The sequence below is a fragment of the Orcinus orca genome, chromosome 3 (assembly GCF_937001465.1).
Source record: "Orcinus orca chromosome 3, mOrcOrc1.1, whole genome shotgun sequence".
In the NCBI taxonomy this organism is placed as follows: Eukaryota; Metazoa; Chordata; class Mammalia; order Artiodactyla; family Delphinidae; genus Orcinus; species Orcinus orca.
The window spans coordinates 58,872,501-58,890,106 of record NC_064561.1 but is presented as its reverse complement, the minus strand read 5'-3'; the positions used below and the strand labels follow the sequence as shown (position 1 = coordinate 58,890,106).

Here is a 17,606-nt window from a genome sequence, read left to right as displayed (position 1 = left end):
CTCCAGCTATTACCTCAGCATTCCAGGCAGCAGAGAGGAAGAAGACACATTTCCTACGTGTGTAAGAAAGTCAAATGTATGCTTGACTTACATCCATTAGCCAGAAGTTAATCACATGGCCACCTAGCTAAAAGGGAGCCTGGAAAACACCTTCGCTCTGGGTAGTCTTATACTTAGCTAACAGTAAGAAAAGTTCTCACAGTAATAAGTTTGAGTGCTTATTGTGTGCCAGGCACTGTGTTAAACACTGGGAATCTCCCATTTAATCCTCACCGTCCCTATGGGTAGGCGTCATTTATTCCCATTTTATAGAGGAGGAAACTGAGGCCCAGTGAGGTCAAATGATTTGCCCAGGTTCACACAGCTATTACCGGAGGAGCCAGAACCCAGACTCAGGCATCTGACTCCAGAATCGGCATTCTTGGCTACCTGCTGTATTGCATCTCACCTCCTTTCCGTAATTCCCTTTTCTCCTTCCAGGTGAAGACCTCAGTGAAAACCACTCAGACCAAAGCCAACCCAGCTGCCACCAGAGTGGCTTCAGCCAAAGGGGCAGCATCAGCTCCTGGAAAAGGGGTTTCTGCAGCTGCTCAAGCCAAAGTGGGGTCCCCAGCCAAGGCAAGCCAAACTGGGGTCCCCAGTGCCAAAAGAGGTGCCAGGGTGGGATGTAGAGGAGGCCAAGCAGTGGCCCCAGCCTGGACAAGGGTTCTGCACAAGTGAGAGTGATCTCCCCACAGCCATGCCCTGGGTGGGGCTTCACTTAAGGGCAACTGTGCTTTCCTCTTCCTTCCCCAATACTGTTCCCTCCTCATGATTCAGGTAAAGCCACCAGCAAGAGCCCCCCAGAGCAGTGCCGTCTCGGGCAGGGGCCAGTTGTCTGTGCCGGCTATGGGGAAGGCACTGGCTGCAGCAGCCCAGGCCCAGCTGGGGCCGGTCGGGGGCCCACAGGAGGACTCGGAGAGCAGTGAGGAGGAGTCGGACAGTGAGGGAGAGGCGCCCGCTCAGGTGAGGCCCGGGTGGGCAGAGAGCAGCCCTGTGCTTCCCCTTTGTGCCAGGAGCTGCCCACAGCACAGCTACACATGCGCCATCCATCTCCCGTCGCCCTTCCCTGACTCCGCTTCTCTCACTCCAGGCGAAGCCCTCAGGGAAGACCCCCCAGGTCAGAACTGCCTCAGCCTCCGCCAAGGGGTCCCCCAGGAAAGGCGCTGCCCCAGCACCCTCTGGGAAGGCAGGAGCCCCAGCCGCTCAGGCCGGGAAGCAGAAAGAGGACTCGGAGAGCAGCAGCGAGGAGGAATCAGACAGTGATGGGGAGACGCCAGCAGCTGTGCCCCCAGCCCAGGTGAGGCCTCACGAGGAAGCAGCTACAGTGCCAGGCCTCTGAGCCACTGACTGCCACCTACTCCTGCATCAGAACGTGGGTTCAGGGCCAGGTGAAGAAGGAATTAAGACCAGATTAAGGCTCTGACCCCAGGATCCTTTCCCCCAGCTGCTGTACCCCATGTCTCCTTAGGTGAAACCTGCTGTAAAAACCCCCTAACCAAGGCCTCCCTGATGAAAGGTGTCCTGGGCACTCCCATATCTACCAAGGTCTCCACAGCACGAGTGGGCACACCAGCCCCATGGAAGGCTAGGCCAGCAACTCCTGCCAAGCCCCCAAAGATGTCACAGGGCCATGAGGAGGCTTGGACTGTGATGCAGGTACCATGAGGCCCTGGGAAGCTGGAGGAAGTCACATCCCTCACCTGGGCCTGGGGCCTCCTGTAGGCATGTGTATCTCTCAAGGAGAGCTCTTCTAGCTTAACATGAAGCCTGGGGAGTGGGGAGAGGGAAGGAATGAGCAACTGACTTTTATCTTGACCATTTTCCCTCTGTCTGCTTGCACAGAAGAAGTTCAGGGTGACAAACTCCAGGACTCAGACATGTGATGGAAACAACGGGCTCAGGCCTGGTAGGGGTGATAGATGGCAACTGACATGGAGCCTTGGTGTCAGGAGAGACAGTAGGGAGTGGTGGCAACTAGGACAAACTGGAGAGCCCTTGTCTCATCTAGAAAAGCAGTCCCTGTCAGCTCCAGCCAGTTATGACCTGGTGGAGATGGACCCTTTGTAAGGCCAGATCTTCCATTTCTTTTTTTTTTTTTTAATTAATTAATTTATTTATTCATTTATTTTTGGCTGCATTGGATCTTCATTGCCGGGCACACGTGGACTCTCTCTAGTTGTGGAGAGTGGGGGCTACTCTTTGTTGGGGTGCGCGGGCTTCTCATTGTGGTGGGTTCTCTTGTTGCGGAGCACGGGCTCTAGACACGCAAGCTTCAGTAGTTGTGGCTCACGGGCTTAGTTGCTCCGCGGCATGTGGGATCTTCCCAGACCAGGGCTCGAACCCGTGTGCCCTGCATTGTCAGGTGGATTCTTAACCACTGCGCCACGAGGGGAGTCCCTTGATCTTCCATTTCTTAAGGGAAGCTGGAAATCCCTGTTCCACGCTGAGCTCCAGCCCCTCATAGATTTCTGTTTTCTTCATGAGTAAACAAGCACCAAGAAGTGTAAGTGCTCCTAGCACTAACCTCTCTGCCTTCAGTGCATCAGACCACTACTGAACACGCTGTCTTATTGATAGGGACAAAAGGATGAAAGATGTTGGCCCTGCCCTCAAGGAGCATATAGTCTGTAGGGCAAGACAAGGTGACCGGATTATTGGAGAATATTCTGGTTGTGCTCTGATGGTGCTGGGAAAACAAGTGTCTGAGAGGCCAAACGAGATGATTGAGCTGAGCTTGGAGGAAGACCTGGGGTTCCCTAGACACAAAAGTAGGGACAGACCCTCCAGGTTGGGGAGGGGAGTGTGGAAAGGGAGGGGGGATGTAAAGTCAGGTGGGTTCAGCAAAGGCCAGCTGTCCTGTAGGCAATAGTCACTTCTAGTTGCTTGTTACCAGTAACATTTATGGGGACCTAAATGCCAGACTAAGACACAAGGGTCCCAGCCACGTTTTGGACTGTGGTGCTTTTTGTAAAGTTTCTTTTGTTTGTTTTTTAATTTTTTTTTTTTTTTGGGCTGCATTGGGTCTTCGTTGCTATGCTTGGGCTCTCTCTAGTTGCAGCGAGCGGGGGCCACTCCTCGCTGCGGTGCGTGGGCTCCTTATTGTGGTGGCCTCTCCCATCGCGGAGCACGGGCCCTAGGTGCGCGGGCCTCAGCAGTTGTGGCTCGTGGGCTCCAGAGCACAGCCTCTGTAGTTGTGGCGCACAGGCCTAGCTGCTCCATGGCATGTCGGATCCTCTTGGATGAGGGCTCGAACCCGTGTCCCCTGCATTGACAGGCAGATTCCCAACCACTGCGCCACCAGGGAAGTCCCTGTAAAGTTAGAAACAGGTTATTGTATCAGTCGGGACATCCTAATCTGCAGGAGAAAACAGAGCTACTTCACAAGCGCTTAGATGCTGAGGGGATTGGTTATCTCAGTGCACAATGTTTCAGGATAAGGTGTCTGTAAAGGTGGTTCCTTCAGCTCAGCATCATCAGTGACTCAGATTTCTTCCGTCTCTATGCCTCGTGTGCCTCATTGTCACAGCAGGGCTGCAGCATCTCCTAAAGAGCTAGGAAATCCCCCAGTTGACTTCCCCTCCCCTTGTCTCCTTGACCAGATCTAAGGCATGTGCTCTGCCCGCCCCCTGCCACCCCCCAAAAAAGTCACTCACTGATGAGAGGCCTGTAGTTCCTGTGATTGGCTAGGAGAAGGAGCCACCCTCTCCAAAGCCTGTGGTGGGGACCCCCAGAACAGAGTCAGGGTTCTGTGAGCAAGGAAGCCATGGGGGTGTGGCTGTTGCAGTGTGCATTGTAGTTGATTCATTTTAAAAATTGGGAAATACACAAATCAGGATCTTCCAGCTTTTCTTAAGAAATTGGAGGCTCAGGCAACATGGGTCCTGCTTTTCTGAGTGGTGAAAGTGGGGCCTTCGCACCAGTAGGGAGGCCCAGAGCTGCCCTCTGCACCTGCCTGGGCTCCCCTGAGCTGGTCACCAGCAGTGCCTTGCTGATTAATCACTGCTCTCCGAGTCATCCTCTGGCTCCCGACGGCTCTTCCCAGCCAGCCCGCCCCCCTCGTCTAAGCCTGGCCCGGCAGGAGGGGGGCAGGAGGGGATCACAGCTGCTCAGAGCACCCTCAGCCAACTGCTGCTTTTAGCTGGGGCTGTGACAGCCAGGTGTGAGCTGTGCTGGGGCCCCTGGCCCCACCCCTGCCACTTCGTCCCGGGCCACTATCACCTCTCATTCAGATGCCCGGCCAACAGCATGCCAGCCCTCAGGTTTTAGTGGTGTCTGACTCACACATCCCTTTCACGTTCAGAGTCAGCTCCGGAGGAAAGATAGACAGAGTGGAGACCTGTGTTCCCAGTGGCTGGGAGGCATGCCGGGCCAGCAGCTGTGCCCCCCGTGTGTATATAGGGGGGTCATGCTATCTCCCCCGGAGACTGAGGGTCGTTGCTCTCTGGCCGTGGTTTCCCCACCCCGGCCTCTCAGTTGTGCTTCCCCTCGGCTAACAAATGCCCCCTCACCCACCATATGCTTGTCCCGTCAGAAGGAGGGTAACTCCAAAACTGCCAGAAGCAAGACCCTGGCCCCAGCGCCCCCGGAGAAGAAGGCAGAGGGGTCCTCAACCAGCAGTGATGAGCTGCCAGCGAGACAGGTAGGCCAGGCATTGGCTCTGAGCACCCTCAGGCTCAGAGCTGGGTAGGTGGGCCCGGGCATGGGGGCAGATCTGTCCCACTTAAATAGCACTTCCCAGTTTCCTGAGCTCTTTCCTCTGTTTTAACACGTTCATCCTCACAGTAACCCTGGGAGGCAGGCAGCAGAGCCAAGGCAGCAGAGCCAGACGGTGTAGGGTCAGAGCCGGCTGCCCCGCCCACCAGCTCCAAGGCCCGGGCTTGCCTTAACCATGCTGAGGCCCGGCTGTTTCAGCTGTGAACAGGCAGGGTGACAGTCCTGCTTCCCCGCTCTGCATGCTGGCACAGGTACACAGCGTGCCGCCCGACAGGGAGGGCCTGTGAAGGCAGGAGGGCACGTGGTGGTGCATCAGGAGTCAAGGCCCAACAACTTGAAGTGATTTCCCCAGACTCCTGTGACCCATAAGGAGCCAAGGAAGGGGCAGACGCTGATACCCCTGCTTCCTGTTGGGAACTGGGAGCCTTCTCTGCAGGGCCTGTCAGAATCCCACAGGCCTGGTCCCAGACCGCACTCACACACCTGTGGCCCATCCTCACACGCTGCCGGCCGTCCTCCCCCGACTCTACCCCTGAGGGCGGGACCAAGCCCACCTTGTCTGCCCAACTCCAGAGGCCCACTTTCACCTGGCAAGTGTCTGAGCTTCTGTGTGAACCCCAGGCCTCGCCTGCAGCTGGCACTGCCCTTTGTCCTCCTCTAGCCCCAAGTTCCTAGAAGCTTCTGCCAGGCCCTTCGGAGATGCTGGAGCCCGCAACCCCCAGACCAGTGGGTCTCCTTATGCAAGGGGCACAGGTTCCATCCCTGGTCGGGGAAATTCCGCATGCCACGCGGTGCAGCCAAAAAAACAACCAGCTCCCCTTAGATATACCACGTGCTAATCAGTCCATCGGTAGAGTCAGATGCCATTTGCACACCCCCAGTGCTGGGGTGCTCACTGCCTTTCTCTCCTTAATAGCCTAGATTAGAAAAATAACCATGAGCGACTCCATCTACCATTGGTCACTTCATGAGTGCCAAGGACTGTGCTAGGCCCCATACTTTCATTATTCTGTTTAATCCCCACAACAGACCTATGAGGATAGGTGCTTCTTGTTGTTTTTTGGGTTTTTTTTTTTTTTGCGGTACGCGGGCCTCTCACTGTTGTGGCCTCTTCTGTTGTGGAGCACAGGCTCTGGACGCGCAGGCTCAGCGGCCATGGCTCACGGGCCCAGCCACTCCGCGGCATGTGGGATCTTCCCGGACCGGGGCGCGAACCCGTGTCCCCTGCATCGGCAGGCGGACTCTCAACCACTGTGCCACCAGGGAAGCCCTAGGTGCTTCTTTTATTACCATTTTGAGGAGGAAGGAATGAGACCCAGAGAAGTTGGGTGAGCTGCCCTGGTGTCACAGGGCTGTAACAAGGGGACAGACCTGGTGTTTGAACCCAGGCTGTCCGCTCTCTGGCACTACCCCGACACTCCCCTCTCCGTGGCAGGAAGGAAGCAGGGCTTGGACACTGCCCTCTGGCTCTCTGGAGCCTTTTGGGGGCTGCCTCCTTCTCTGAGCAGGATCGAAACAGCTGGGGGGGGGCGCGTTTCGCCCTTCCCTGAGGGGGTGGACTAACACAATTAATATGAACATCATGCTTAAACTGAACCATTTAATTGGTACGTTAGTCCTCAGTATTCTGGAGTCCCTATTAAAAAAGAGGAAAGAAAAAAGTCAGCACTTTGTGCATTCCCCGGGAGGATTCAGGGAAGATGGCACGGCCTGGGGAAGCTGCAGCCTCCTCCTAACTGGGGCATTTTTATCTCCTTAATCCCAAGCTCACTAATTATTATTATTATCGTTATTATGCATTTATCAGGCACTTCTCTGTTGACGAGTTTCACTGTTTTTATTATTAGCCCGTCCGTGCGGGAAAGGGATTGATCCCAGGGTGGTGGGCAGAGCCCCAGGCTGGGAGGCAGAGAGGGGATGTGGTCCATTCCCAGGCCCCCTCACTGTGCCTCAGCCTCCCCGCATGCAGGGGGTGGGGCCTGCCCCCTTGCTCTGAGGGGCACCTTGGGGGGTGGTCCGTGGTTCAGCCCTGTTGTGCTGGCATTAACCCCAGGCCAGGGTCTGTGCTGGGATCTGGGGTAAGTACCAAATTAAGAAGACTAGGCCCTGCCTTCAGAGTTTTAGGTTGAGTCAGAAAGAAAGAAGAGACCTGCAAGAAACTAAATGAGGGTGTTAAATCAGAGGCTTAGCATGGTTGGTCCTGGAAGGAGTTCCTGTCTGGTGCCTGGAGGACTAGCTTCCAGCCCTGTCTCTGACACCAGTTTGCTGGTCACCCTGGGTAGGGCCACTTGCTCTCGCTGAGCTTCAGCCTTCTCAACCCCTGGGGTGAGATTCCCTGGGGGCTGGTGAACCGTGGAGGCTCCAGACCACATCCCTGCGAGTGGGATTTCTCATCTCCCTGGGGTGGAGTGGGCCCAGGATCTGCTAACCAGTCCCAGGCAGCTGTGGGAGAGGCTTTGGAGAAGTGCTACCGTCCAGAGCTCGGGTACCTTCATGGCCATGTCCCTTGGAGTCAGCAGCCTGGGCTAATCCACCCGACCCCTGCTCTGCCCCAGACTGGAATGAGGGCACTCTTGTGATGCGCTCAGCTGTGACTTCTAGAAGGCCCCCGGGTTTGGTCCTACAGGCGTCAGACCCTGTAGTAGGAAAGGAGCGCCTGCATTCCCTCTGGGCCCTCACTGCGCAGCACCTACACGGGGCGTCCAGCCAGATGTTCGGGCTGCTTCCATTTCCAGTGCGTCTTTTCTGACGTACCCCAGAAAGAAAGCCCTTGTCACCCCTGTGTGTACTGGGCAGACCAGAGGCCCTCCGGTGAGTGAGCCCAGGCTGGGGTTACTAATAGCCCTTTCAGCAGGTGGGACAGTGAGGCCCACGAAGCTCAGGGGCTGGGCTACAAGGTGAGGTCGTGGCAGAGGTGGGATCAGAAGTGCATCCCACATACCCCTGGGCAGCACAGCCCTCCTTCTGAACCCTCCCCAGTCCAGGGCTCAGCCAGGGTCCCCCTCGTGCCCCGGCCCCCAAAGCCAGGCCCCCTGCCCAGCCCCCAGCCCGGGGGAGGGAGGGGTGCAGGGCGTGGGCAGGTGGAACAGGGAGGAGGCTTCTGCTGCGGAGCTGCTTTTAACATCCCAGACGCTATTGTTTGCCTCAGTGGGCTTGCTGCCTCTCTTCATCCCCGACAATCTGTTCCTCTGTCTTCTCACATATATATAGATCCCCCCTCCCTCAACTGTAAGCCTTCTCCCACTTTCCATCTTCTCTCTTTCATCACGTGGGAAGGAAGGCTCTGGAAGTGGCAGATCCGAGCAGCCATGGGGGAGGCCGTTTGGCAGGGGTAGGAAGGGCCCAAGCCCAGCAGAGCTTCCCCCCTTGGGCGGGCCCCTTTCTGCTTTCCTTTTTACTTTACCTCTCCAGCAGCACCCTGGGAGGAGGTGGAGTCAGGCTCAGCAGGTGGGCAGAGACCTGGGTCTCAGACCGTGGCCGTGGGCAGCTCCCGCCTGCTGCCCTCCTCTCCCCGTGGGGGTGGGGCTGGGGCCAGAACCCAGACCAGCCCTGACCTTTGGGGACTGGAAAGTAGGCTCCCCAGATGCCCTTCTGTGCAGTGGGCATGTTCACTGGAGCTGTGGTTCCCAGGCATCTGTAGAATACCAGGTGGTCCTGCTTTCTTTCTCTTTGTTTCAGTGTCTCGCTGGAAAATGCAAAGCATACCCACAGATAGAGCAGTGTACAGAGCTCCCAAGTACCATCCCCAGCTTTGGTAGTTCTGAACTTGTGACCAAGCTTGTTTCATCCAAACCTTCAACTCACTTCCCCAACACCACTGAATCTCTTTTTTTTTTTTTAAGCACAATCCCTAAAAAGTTGACCCACCTAGTTAGTGTCCCCATTTCCCCAGTTGTCTCCTGAATGACGTTTTCTATATCTGGCATGGTCAGATAGGAGTCCATGTAAGAGCCACACACTGTACTGGGTCCCTTCGCTCTTACTCTGTTGATTTTCCCTGTGTAGTTTATTTGTTGAAGATACTGGGCTGATGTAGTTGGGTTGCTGCATCCTGGCCACACCCTCAGGAGGTGGCATCAGACTCTTGGGCATGGGTCAACTAGATTGTGAACAACTCCCCGGGTGAATCATGTATAACAACCAGGCAACTGAGGGGGGCGCTGCTTGGAGCGCCCCATGCGGCAGGTGTCTCTGAAGTCAGCCAGAGGAGGGAAGCTGAATTGCACGTTCTGGCCCTGACTCTGCTTCCGTTGGGCCATGTGACCTTAGGCAGCTCTCCTCCCCTCTCTGGACTTGTAGTTTTCCCATCTGTATGATGGAGCTAACGCTGCTGACCTCAGGGGTTTGTGTGAGGGTCAGATGGGCCCCTGTGAGCTGTGAGGTGCTGTGCGGGGTCTTAGTGGGTGTGTGGACTGGGAGTGAGCTGGGAGTGCCCTGGGCAGCTAGAATGGCCTCTGACTGTGCCCAGCCACCCCAAGCTCTCTGGACCCCTTGCCTTATAAAACCCTCCCCTACCCACCTTCCCCTTCCTCTTCCCCTGGCCAAGCCTTTAATCACTGGGGGGGTGTGTTTTGTTTTTGTTTTTCAAGGTGATTAAAACCCCTCTGATTTTTGTCGACCCTAATCGTAGTCCAGCTGGCCCAGCTGCTACCCCCGCCCAAACCCAGGCTACAAGCACCCCGAGGAAGGCCCAGGCCTCAGAGAGCACACCCAGGAGCTCCTCTGAGAGTGAGGATGAGGACGTGATCCCCGCTACGCAGTGCTTGACTCCTGGTGAGCACAGGCCCACTGTGCAGGGCTGACTCCCCTGCTGCAACTGCCAGACACACGCACACACACCCGCGTGCACACACACATGCACACACACCCCCACTGGGCTGGCTCAGGAGAAGTAGCTGTTGGGGCTTCTCTGTGCTGGCTCCAAAGGGTAGATCCCAGACCAGAGGCTAGAAGCTGCAGGGACCAGGTTTGTAGTATAAGGAAGAGCTTTGTAACAACTGACTGAACATGGAGAGGGCTGTGAGGTAGTGAGCCTTCCGTTCCTGGTGGCATGTAAAGGGGAGGGGTTAGGTAATCCCTAAACAGAGACATGTAGGGAAGGATTCCTAGAGACAGGACCAGATCTGGGATTTCTTTGACTTTTTTTTTTTTTTTGCGGTACGCGGGCCTCTCACTGTTGTGGCCTCTCCCGTTGCGGAGCACAGGCTCCAGACACGCAGGCTTAGCGGCCATGGCTCACGGGCCCAGCCGCTCTGCGGCATGTGGGATCTTCCCAGACCGGGGCACGAACCCGTGTCCCCTGCATCGGCAGGCGGACTCTCAACCACTGCGCCACCAGGGAAGCCCTTCTTTGACTTTTGACAATCTGTGATTCTAACAGTGATAACAAGAAAATGGTTAATTACTATTATTATTACTAGAACACTTTTTAATGAAGATATTAATACCTGATCTTGGTAGGCTAATTAAGAAATGCAGGTTAGCACAAAAGAAAAAACCTCACTTGGAATCCCACTGTCCAGAATAATTACTGTTAACATTTTACAACTATTAACTTTGCAAAAACCTACGATAACGCCATGTGTTTTTAGTGAGACCACACTGTACATACGCTCAGTAATCTTTATTTGGTATGTTGTGACGTTACATATTTACAGCATGATGCCCGCTGGCTACAGAGTGGTCACCGGGGCGGGATCCTGCAGTTTGCTTAGCCAGCACCACGTTGGAGGAAGCTGAGCGTTTTGTTTGGGGTGTTTGGCTATCATGAACAGTGCTGCAGTGAACATGTGTAATCGAGCCTCTGCACATGACCAAGGCTGTCCTCAAGAGAGACTGTTTTACATGCGCGGAGAGTCACGTTTGGCTCCAGTGCTCTGCCTGTTGCTCAGGAGGAGCGGGCCTGGCCAGCGGCGGGGGCGGGGGGGTGGCTGAAGGTGGCGAGGACGAGGCCTGGGGTGACAGCCACAGCAGTCGTGTCGTCTCCCTGTCATGTGGAGACAGTGGCAGATCCTGCCTGGAAGGCGCTTGGGAGGGGATTTAACAGGCTTCTACCGCAGAGGCCCCGGGCACCGCTCAGGATGGGCTGAGAGATTGGGTGTTGCTCCTCCGGGGAGGCCACAGGCTCCTGTGCCCTGACGCAGCCCCTCCCGCTCCGTCTCAGCCATTAGGACCAGCGTGGCAACTGTGCCCACGGCCCACCCCAGGGCAGCCCTCAGAGCCAGCATGGTGGGGGCCGGCAGCAGTGAGGACACCAGTCGGGTGTCTGAAGGCAAGAAACAGGAGACGCCAGCCACTCAGGTACCCGACGGACCGGGGGGCGCTGTGCGGGCTAGCAGGGCTGCGGGGCTCCCTCGTCTGCCCCCACTTCCCCACAGGGCTTCTGGGTGGCAGCGCAGTTGCTTTCACCCGCCCCCTCGAAGCCAGAGCCTTTCCTGGCCTGGCCGCAGCCCTGATCCGAATTAGCCTTGCGTGATCTGGCATGTGGCGCCCGGGCAGAGCCAGCGCTGCTCCCTGAGTCCCTCAGCAGCTTTTTCAACAATGTCAGGCCTTTGGTTTGTTTTTTCTCTCCCGGTTTGAACAAAAGTTTGCCATTGTCAGTATTTGTCATAGTGACCATGAGCGTTCTTCCCAGGCTTCACGGATTTCAGTGCATTTTTATTTATTTGGTCCTTGCTGGAACTTAAAAACCGGGCAGGGGAGAGTTAATGGCTCATCATTCAAATGATGAAACTGAGCACCACGCCCTCAGCAAGACGGTCCAGACGTGACCAGGATCAGGCAGGGTCAGAATCGGGGCTCCTGCCTCCCAGTCCATTGCTCTCGGGGCTGTAGGGTTTGTTTCCCTGACCCCTTGTGCCCGCCCGTTTTTTCTGAGAAGGCAGGAGGAGGGAGAGCTGGGGAGGCGGCAGCAGGACTTGGGTACCTCCACTCAGAGGGGCTCATCACGAGCTACAGCTCAAAAAGAGCTTCCTGGGAGCATGGGTGCTGAGTGGGTGGCTGGCTTGTGGTCACGGCACCCAACAACCTGCATCCATGTGGCCGTTCAGCCAGCAGATGGTGCTGAGCATCTGTCCATGTGGGACACTGAGGATACAACAGGAAGAAGACAAGGAGGGTCCCTGCCCTCGTGGAGTTCCCAAGGCGGGGGTCAGCCATGAAACAAGGAGACCAGAAGTTAAAGTACTCACCAACTAGGGAACCGGGGGATGACCTGCTTTAGAAAGGACGGGCCGGGGTGGCCTCCCAGAGGAGGCAGCACTGAGGCCGGAGAAGCAGCCAGGCCTGGGCGAGCTGGGGAGCCCTCCAAGCAGGGAGACCCAGGTGCAGGGACCTCTGGGGAAGCACTTGGGGGTTGGAGAGCTGGAAGAAGCTGGGGCGGAGGGGCCAGGCCTGACAACGCATGGTGAGGGCCTGGTGAGGGCCGCGGGGGGCCTGGAGGTTTCAGCGAGGGATCACACCCAGGTTTCGTTCCGTTCTCTGTCCTTGGCCGCTGCCGTGTGTGGGAAGCAGGAGTGGCACCAGGGAGACCGTTAAGGAGGCCGTTACAGCCACGAGGCTAGAGGCGCAGATTGAGTGGTGGGGCCTCCGGTGGAGCCTGAGCTGCTTCCCTCCCCTGGGCTGGGAGCTGTCTTTGGACCTCTGAGAACGCTATGATTAGCTCATAACCTGAAGCCTGGCACCATTTTCTGCCCAGATGGTGGCGTTGCCCCTTTGCCCCTCAGTCCTCCACTCCAGCCCCAGGTTCCTCTTGCAGCTACAGGTCCCCTTCCACCCCAGCCAGACAGGATCTGACCAGGCTGTGGCATGGTGGCATCCTGGGAACTTGGGAGTCTCAGGGCTGCCTTTGGCTGTCCACAGGTGACAAAGAGGAACCCAGCTCACCTCCCGCTGACCCAGGCTGCCCTGAAGGTCCTTGCCCAGAAAGCCAGTGAGGCCCAGCCTCCTGCTGCCAGGACCCTGTCTTCAAGTGGGGTGAGCTGGGGAGCTGGGGGCCAGGCCCCACTCTGGAGGGGACGGTCATCAGAGACCGCAGAGGGTAGAAGGCAGGGCCCAGGCAGGGGCCTGAGTCCCAGCACCAGCACTTACCAGCACTGGCCTTAGCACACACACTTACCTCCCGGGCTTCTGCTGCCCGTCTTAGAGAGTTGTGGGAGGATTAAATGAGGCCTGTGTGCGAAGCAGCTAACACGGTGCCTGGCCCTTAACTGAGGTGTTCAGTAAGCACCAGATCTTATTTCCCCTAATTTTTCCTTTCACCCTTTCTCCTCTCACCAAATTAGACTGACAGTGCTCGGGGAACACTGCCCATGACGAGTCCCCAGAGCACCCCCGCGCAGGCCAGAGGGGCCAACAAGCTCAGAAAGCCTGAGGTTCCTGCAACCCAGCGGGCCATAGCCACTCCCTCGGGACGCCCCAAGGCCAAGGCCTCTGGGACCTCAGATGACAGCAAGGACAGCAGTGGCAGCTCTTCAGGGAGTGAAGAAGATGCTGAGGGGCCCCAGGTGGCCCCATTGACCCACAGGCCAGGTGAGGGTCCTGGGAAGAAAAGGCTGGGGGACCTGGTGGAGCCCTCGCCTCAGGCCTCTGCTTTGTATCTCCACTTGTTCTGCGACTTTGGCCTAGCCATCCCACACAGGGTCTCAGTTTACCCAGCTGCACAACCCCATAACAGAGTTGGTCCACATGACGTTAGAGGCCTTCCTACTAGGCTGTTTGGCCACTCCCAACTTTTTGGTATCAAGCTCCCCTAACTGAGGCCCCAAAATCCCAGGGCCATGCCTCCCTTGGGAATTAGGTTTTGGCATTCAGGTGTCTCACTTGGAATGCTGTGAATAGCAGTAGACCTTGGAAGGGAGCAGATGAAGCCTTGGGCGGGAGGGTGAGGCACATACACAGGGACCAGGCTGTCCTGGGGCCCTCCTGAGGGCTCCGGCCTGTCTAGCTGGCACAGGGTACCTGGGACTCCCAGTAGGATACCTGTGCTTCTCCAGTAGGTCCAGCCCCCTCCAGGAGGGAGACGTTGGTGGAAGAGACCACAGCAGACTCCAGCGATGATGAGGTGGTGGCACCTTCCCAGGTAACCGCGAGGGAAGGGGCTGGCAACCTTGGGGGCCTTGGGGCAGGAGCCCCAGGCCAGGCTCTTGCCCACCTATGCAGTTGTAGGCCGAGGCCACTCCCTGGCTCATAGGTCTGGGCTCTTCCTTTTCCCAAGGGCCCTGGGCAGGGTCCTGTCCGTGTGGAGCCAGGCTGGCTCCTGCCCCGAGGCCCCTTTTCAACATAAAGTCGTGAGCAGCGGACTCTTGGAGTCTGTAGACAGGGCTTACCTTGATTTAGGTGATCCTCATATAAAAACGCTCTTTAACAGATGGGGTTTCTTTTAAGGTTATCATCTGTACGTAGCCAATGCTAGTGCTTTTCCATTTGCATTAGTAATAAGAAGTTTCCTTTTTAAATGTGCCTGTTAAAACTATGTATTAATTAAAATAGTGCAGGAGGTACTCACAGAGGGCTGGTGTGCCCACCACCCAGTAGGGCTGGCCCAACCCTTGGGGTCCCTGTGCTGGTGTCCTCATAGCAGGCCATACACTGCTGGGCCTCTTCACACTGGGCTTCTTCAGTCTCTCCTCTCAGGTTATGTGACCCCTGGGCTAACTCCGGCCAGTTCCCAGGCTTCAAAGGCCACTCCCAAGCCAGACCCCAACCCCTTGGTTTCCTCTACTCCGGCCACCAGAGATGCCCCAGACGGCAAGCAGGAAGTGGAGCCCCAACAAGCAGCAGGCACCATGTCCCCTAAAACAGGTGAGTCGAGGGCTGCAGGAAGGACACAGCAGGATGTGGAAGGACGAGGCAGGGGCCTCTCTCCCTCCCTCAGGAGCCGTCCCACCAACATGGTCCTGTCTGCCAGCAGGGCCTCCCCAAGTGAGGCCTGGTACCCCTGCATCATGCCTGGAGGTGCTCATGAAAGGGCAGGGGCCTGCGCCCACGGGGCTGGCTGCTGTGGTCTAGGGCAGCCTGGAGGTTGGGTTATCCAGCCCTGTGGGATGCTGGTGCACCTGGTAGGGTGACCCCTGCCTTAGAGGAGGTGCACCTTGACTTTCAGGGCAGGCCTTGGCGCTCTCTAGCTGTCCATGTTGACTTTTCTTCCTAACAGGTAGGCTCATGGTGCGGGACGTCGGGACTCAGGGTTGCTCAGACAGAAGGTGGGGCCACGTTTGGAGAAGTCTTCAGCACATGGCGATGACCCCAGGCTATGGACTGACGTTCTCTAAAGCTTCAGACGAGCCCCTGGCCTCTCTGGACCTCAGCGCCTTAACCAGACAGGGCAGGGGTCGATGCATCCATTGATGTCACGTAGAAAATGGCACATGTGGAAAATGGTCATGCAGTGTTTGGAGGGCAGACTGGAGTGCTCAGGTCACCTGGCCTAGGGCACCAGCCACCGCTGACTGTGCCAGCACTATGGGACATTTAGAGGGTACACCTGGGACAGCTCTAGGGGTTCCCTGGCCTTGGTGTTCTAAGGTGTTTGGTAGACAGGAAGCAGAGAAGTGGGCTGCAGGGAGAGAGGTTGCCGAGGCACCCGTGCCCTCCTCAGCTCCCTTCTCTAGCCGACTCCTGTCCTTGCCAAGAAGCACCAGAGGACTGAATTGGGCCTCCGTTTGTCCTGCAACCCGCTCTGCCCACCACCCCTGGCCCACTAGGGCTCTGGAGCCAGAGCTGCTGCAGGGCCCACTGCCGGGAACAGCCCTCTCCTCCCCACGTGGAGCAGGGCCAAGCCACCAGCACCTCCCCGAGCCCAGGGTGTCGGCGCACTTGTGCTGTGAGGCCCCGAATGGGGCTGAGACCCGCCAAGTCACCTGTGAAGTTGGGGCGGCGTCAGGACATATGCTGAGTCCCACACCCCCCAGTCCCTGGGCTTTTCGCACAGCTTGCCTGGTGCCGGGTCAGCAGAGGAGTCATTGCTCACTTTCTTCCCCAGCGTTCTTCTCTTTGTGAGAGGCGGGTGTGACAGGGAGACATTTTAGAGGGGGCCGTGGAAGGTTTTTCACACGTGTAGCCAGCATACAATTATCAAAGGAGAGCAGAGGCGTGGAAAGTTCTAAACAAAGGCTGCAGCAGGAGTCACTCTGGCAGGCAGTAAACCTGCTTAGTCAGCCACCATGTGCATGTTCACTGCACCCAGCACCCCCAGGCCACACCACCTGGACCCCTGACCACGGAGGGCCTGGGCCCACTGTGCGCAGGTGGCCGTGAGTTGACTGACCGCGTGGCCTTCGCTTTTATTACGAGTCTGTGATTTAGAATGGGGGTGAGGGGGCTCACAGTTCATCTAACCCCTCATTTTACAAATGGGGAAACTGAGTTTGGTTGTCAGACCCAGAACCCAGGTCTCCTGCCTCCCAGCGCTGGACTCCTGACTGGTAGATACTATCCCTATCCTGACGGTTAGATTCTTTGATTTGTTGGTAGATTTCAAGCCCATTGACGAACATTCTGGAGTTAATTTCCATCCCCAACCTGAACTTGAGTTTTTAGTGTGAGGAGACAAGAAGAGAGCTCTAAGTTAGAAGCTGGCAGAGAGGTGTGAGCCGGAGACCCAGCGGGGCCCCGCCGTCCCCCTCTGTACTGCACCAGAGGAGGTCAGGTCTGTGCTGGAGCCCCTTGACTTTCATTCCACGAGAGGTCTATTTCCTGCTTCTCTCAGGTCCGTGACCCCGGGTCCTCTCTCCATAGGCAGAAGAGAGGCTAGCGCCACACCTCAGAAGACCGGGAAGGGGCCCAGGAGCCCCCAGGCCTCCATGCAGGCACTGCAGAGCGACATCACCCGGCGCCTGCTGAGCGAGCCCTGGCCCCTGAGTGAGGCGCAGGTGCAGGCGTCGGTGGCGAAGGTGTTGGCGGAGCTGCTGGAGCAGGAGAAGAAGAAGGCCGTGGGTGCGGCCAAGGAGGGCAGCCGGAAGGGCCGCCTGGGCAACAAGCGGAAGCTCTCCGAAGACCAGACAGCCGCCGGAGCCCCCAGGAGCAAGAAGAAGAAGCAGCTGGCGGCCGGGGATGGCGGGGAGCGTGCGGTGTCCCCAGAAAAGGCCCCCAGGACTTCTAAGGGGAAATCCAAGAGGGACAAAGCGAGTGGTGACATCAAGGAGAAGAAGGAGAAGGAGTCTCCCGGCTCCCAGGGGGCCAAGGAGAAGCCAGAAGGGGAGCCGGGGAAGGTGAAGGGTGAGGGGGGAGACCAAGGCAACCCAAAGAGCAAGAAGGAGAAGAAGAAAGCCGACAAGAGTAAGTGCCCAGTGCAGTCCCGGAGCGCGTTCCCCAGCCCCGCCGAGCGCTGTCGGTCACCTCCCGGGCAGGCAGCCCCCAGCCAGCACAGAGATGGGGCTGAGCATGGCTTGTCCATGGTGGGCAGGATGGGCAAAGCCAGAACCAGGTGCCGGAGCACAGGGGCCACCACTGCTGAGAAGGTGCTCACGGCTCCAGGGCGTGTGCCCACGGAGCCCCTAGCTCCCTCATAGCAGCCACCGCCACGCGCACTTGCAGCTCAGGCCCCTGCGATCCAGGCTCCTGGACAGCAGCTGCCCCTCAGCGCGCTCTGCACTGGTCTCCGCCTGCGGCAGGGCTGCCTTTAACCCTCACTCCGGCCCTGTATGATGGGTGATAACTCATTCCCATTTACAGGTTGAAAGGGTCTTTTTAAAATAAATGTGTAGAAGTTTTACAGAGTGAGCTAAAGGAAAATGGTAATAGTCCAGATGGTCCATGGATGGAGCAGAAATCACGAGGCTGGCCCGAGGGCCAGGGCAGTTGGTCGCAAAGGCCTATGGACCTGTGCTTTGACGGCTCCCCATGGTGTGGGG

At 57.3% G+C, this 17,606-nt stretch overlaps 1 protein-coding gene across 17 annotated transcripts in view; it reads left to right on the top strand.

Moving 5' to 3' along the window:
- The window catches only part of TCOF1 (treacle ribosome biogenesis factor 1), a 39,277-nt gene that overhangs the window by 19,444 nt on the left and 2,227 nt on the right, over nucleotides 1-17,606 (top strand). For 4 of the 17 annotated variants that reach the window (XM_033406751.2, XM_033406750.2, XM_033406743.2 and 1 more), the window contains 11 exons: nucleotides 481-618; nucleotides 820-1,005; nucleotides 1,133-1,339; nucleotides 4,574-4,681; nucleotides 9,345-9,528; nucleotides 10,919-11,055; nucleotides 12,616-12,729; nucleotides 13,038-13,284; nucleotides 13,749-13,834; nucleotides 14,376-14,556; nucleotides 16,492-17,031. In XM_033406751.2, coding sequence (XP_033262642.1) covers nucleotides 481-618; nucleotides 820-1,005; nucleotides 1,133-1,339; nucleotides 4,574-4,681; nucleotides 9,345-9,528; nucleotides 10,919-11,055; nucleotides 12,616-12,729; nucleotides 13,038-13,284; nucleotides 13,749-13,834; nucleotides 14,376-14,556; nucleotides 16,492-17,031 — 2,128 coding nt within the window. Of the gene's footprint in view, nucleotides 1-480; nucleotides 619-819; nucleotides 1,006-1,132; nucleotides 1,340-1,510; nucleotides 1,689-1,884; nucleotides 2,165-4,573; nucleotides 4,682-9,344; nucleotides 9,529-10,918; nucleotides 11,056-12,615; nucleotides 12,730-13,037; nucleotides 13,285-13,748; nucleotides 13,835-14,375; nucleotides 14,557-14,908; nucleotides 15,973-16,491; nucleotides 17,032-17,606 lie in introns of those variants that run through there. The other 13 variants (XM_033406745.2, XM_033406744.2, XM_033406752.2 and 10 more) reach the window with 13 other exon arrangements.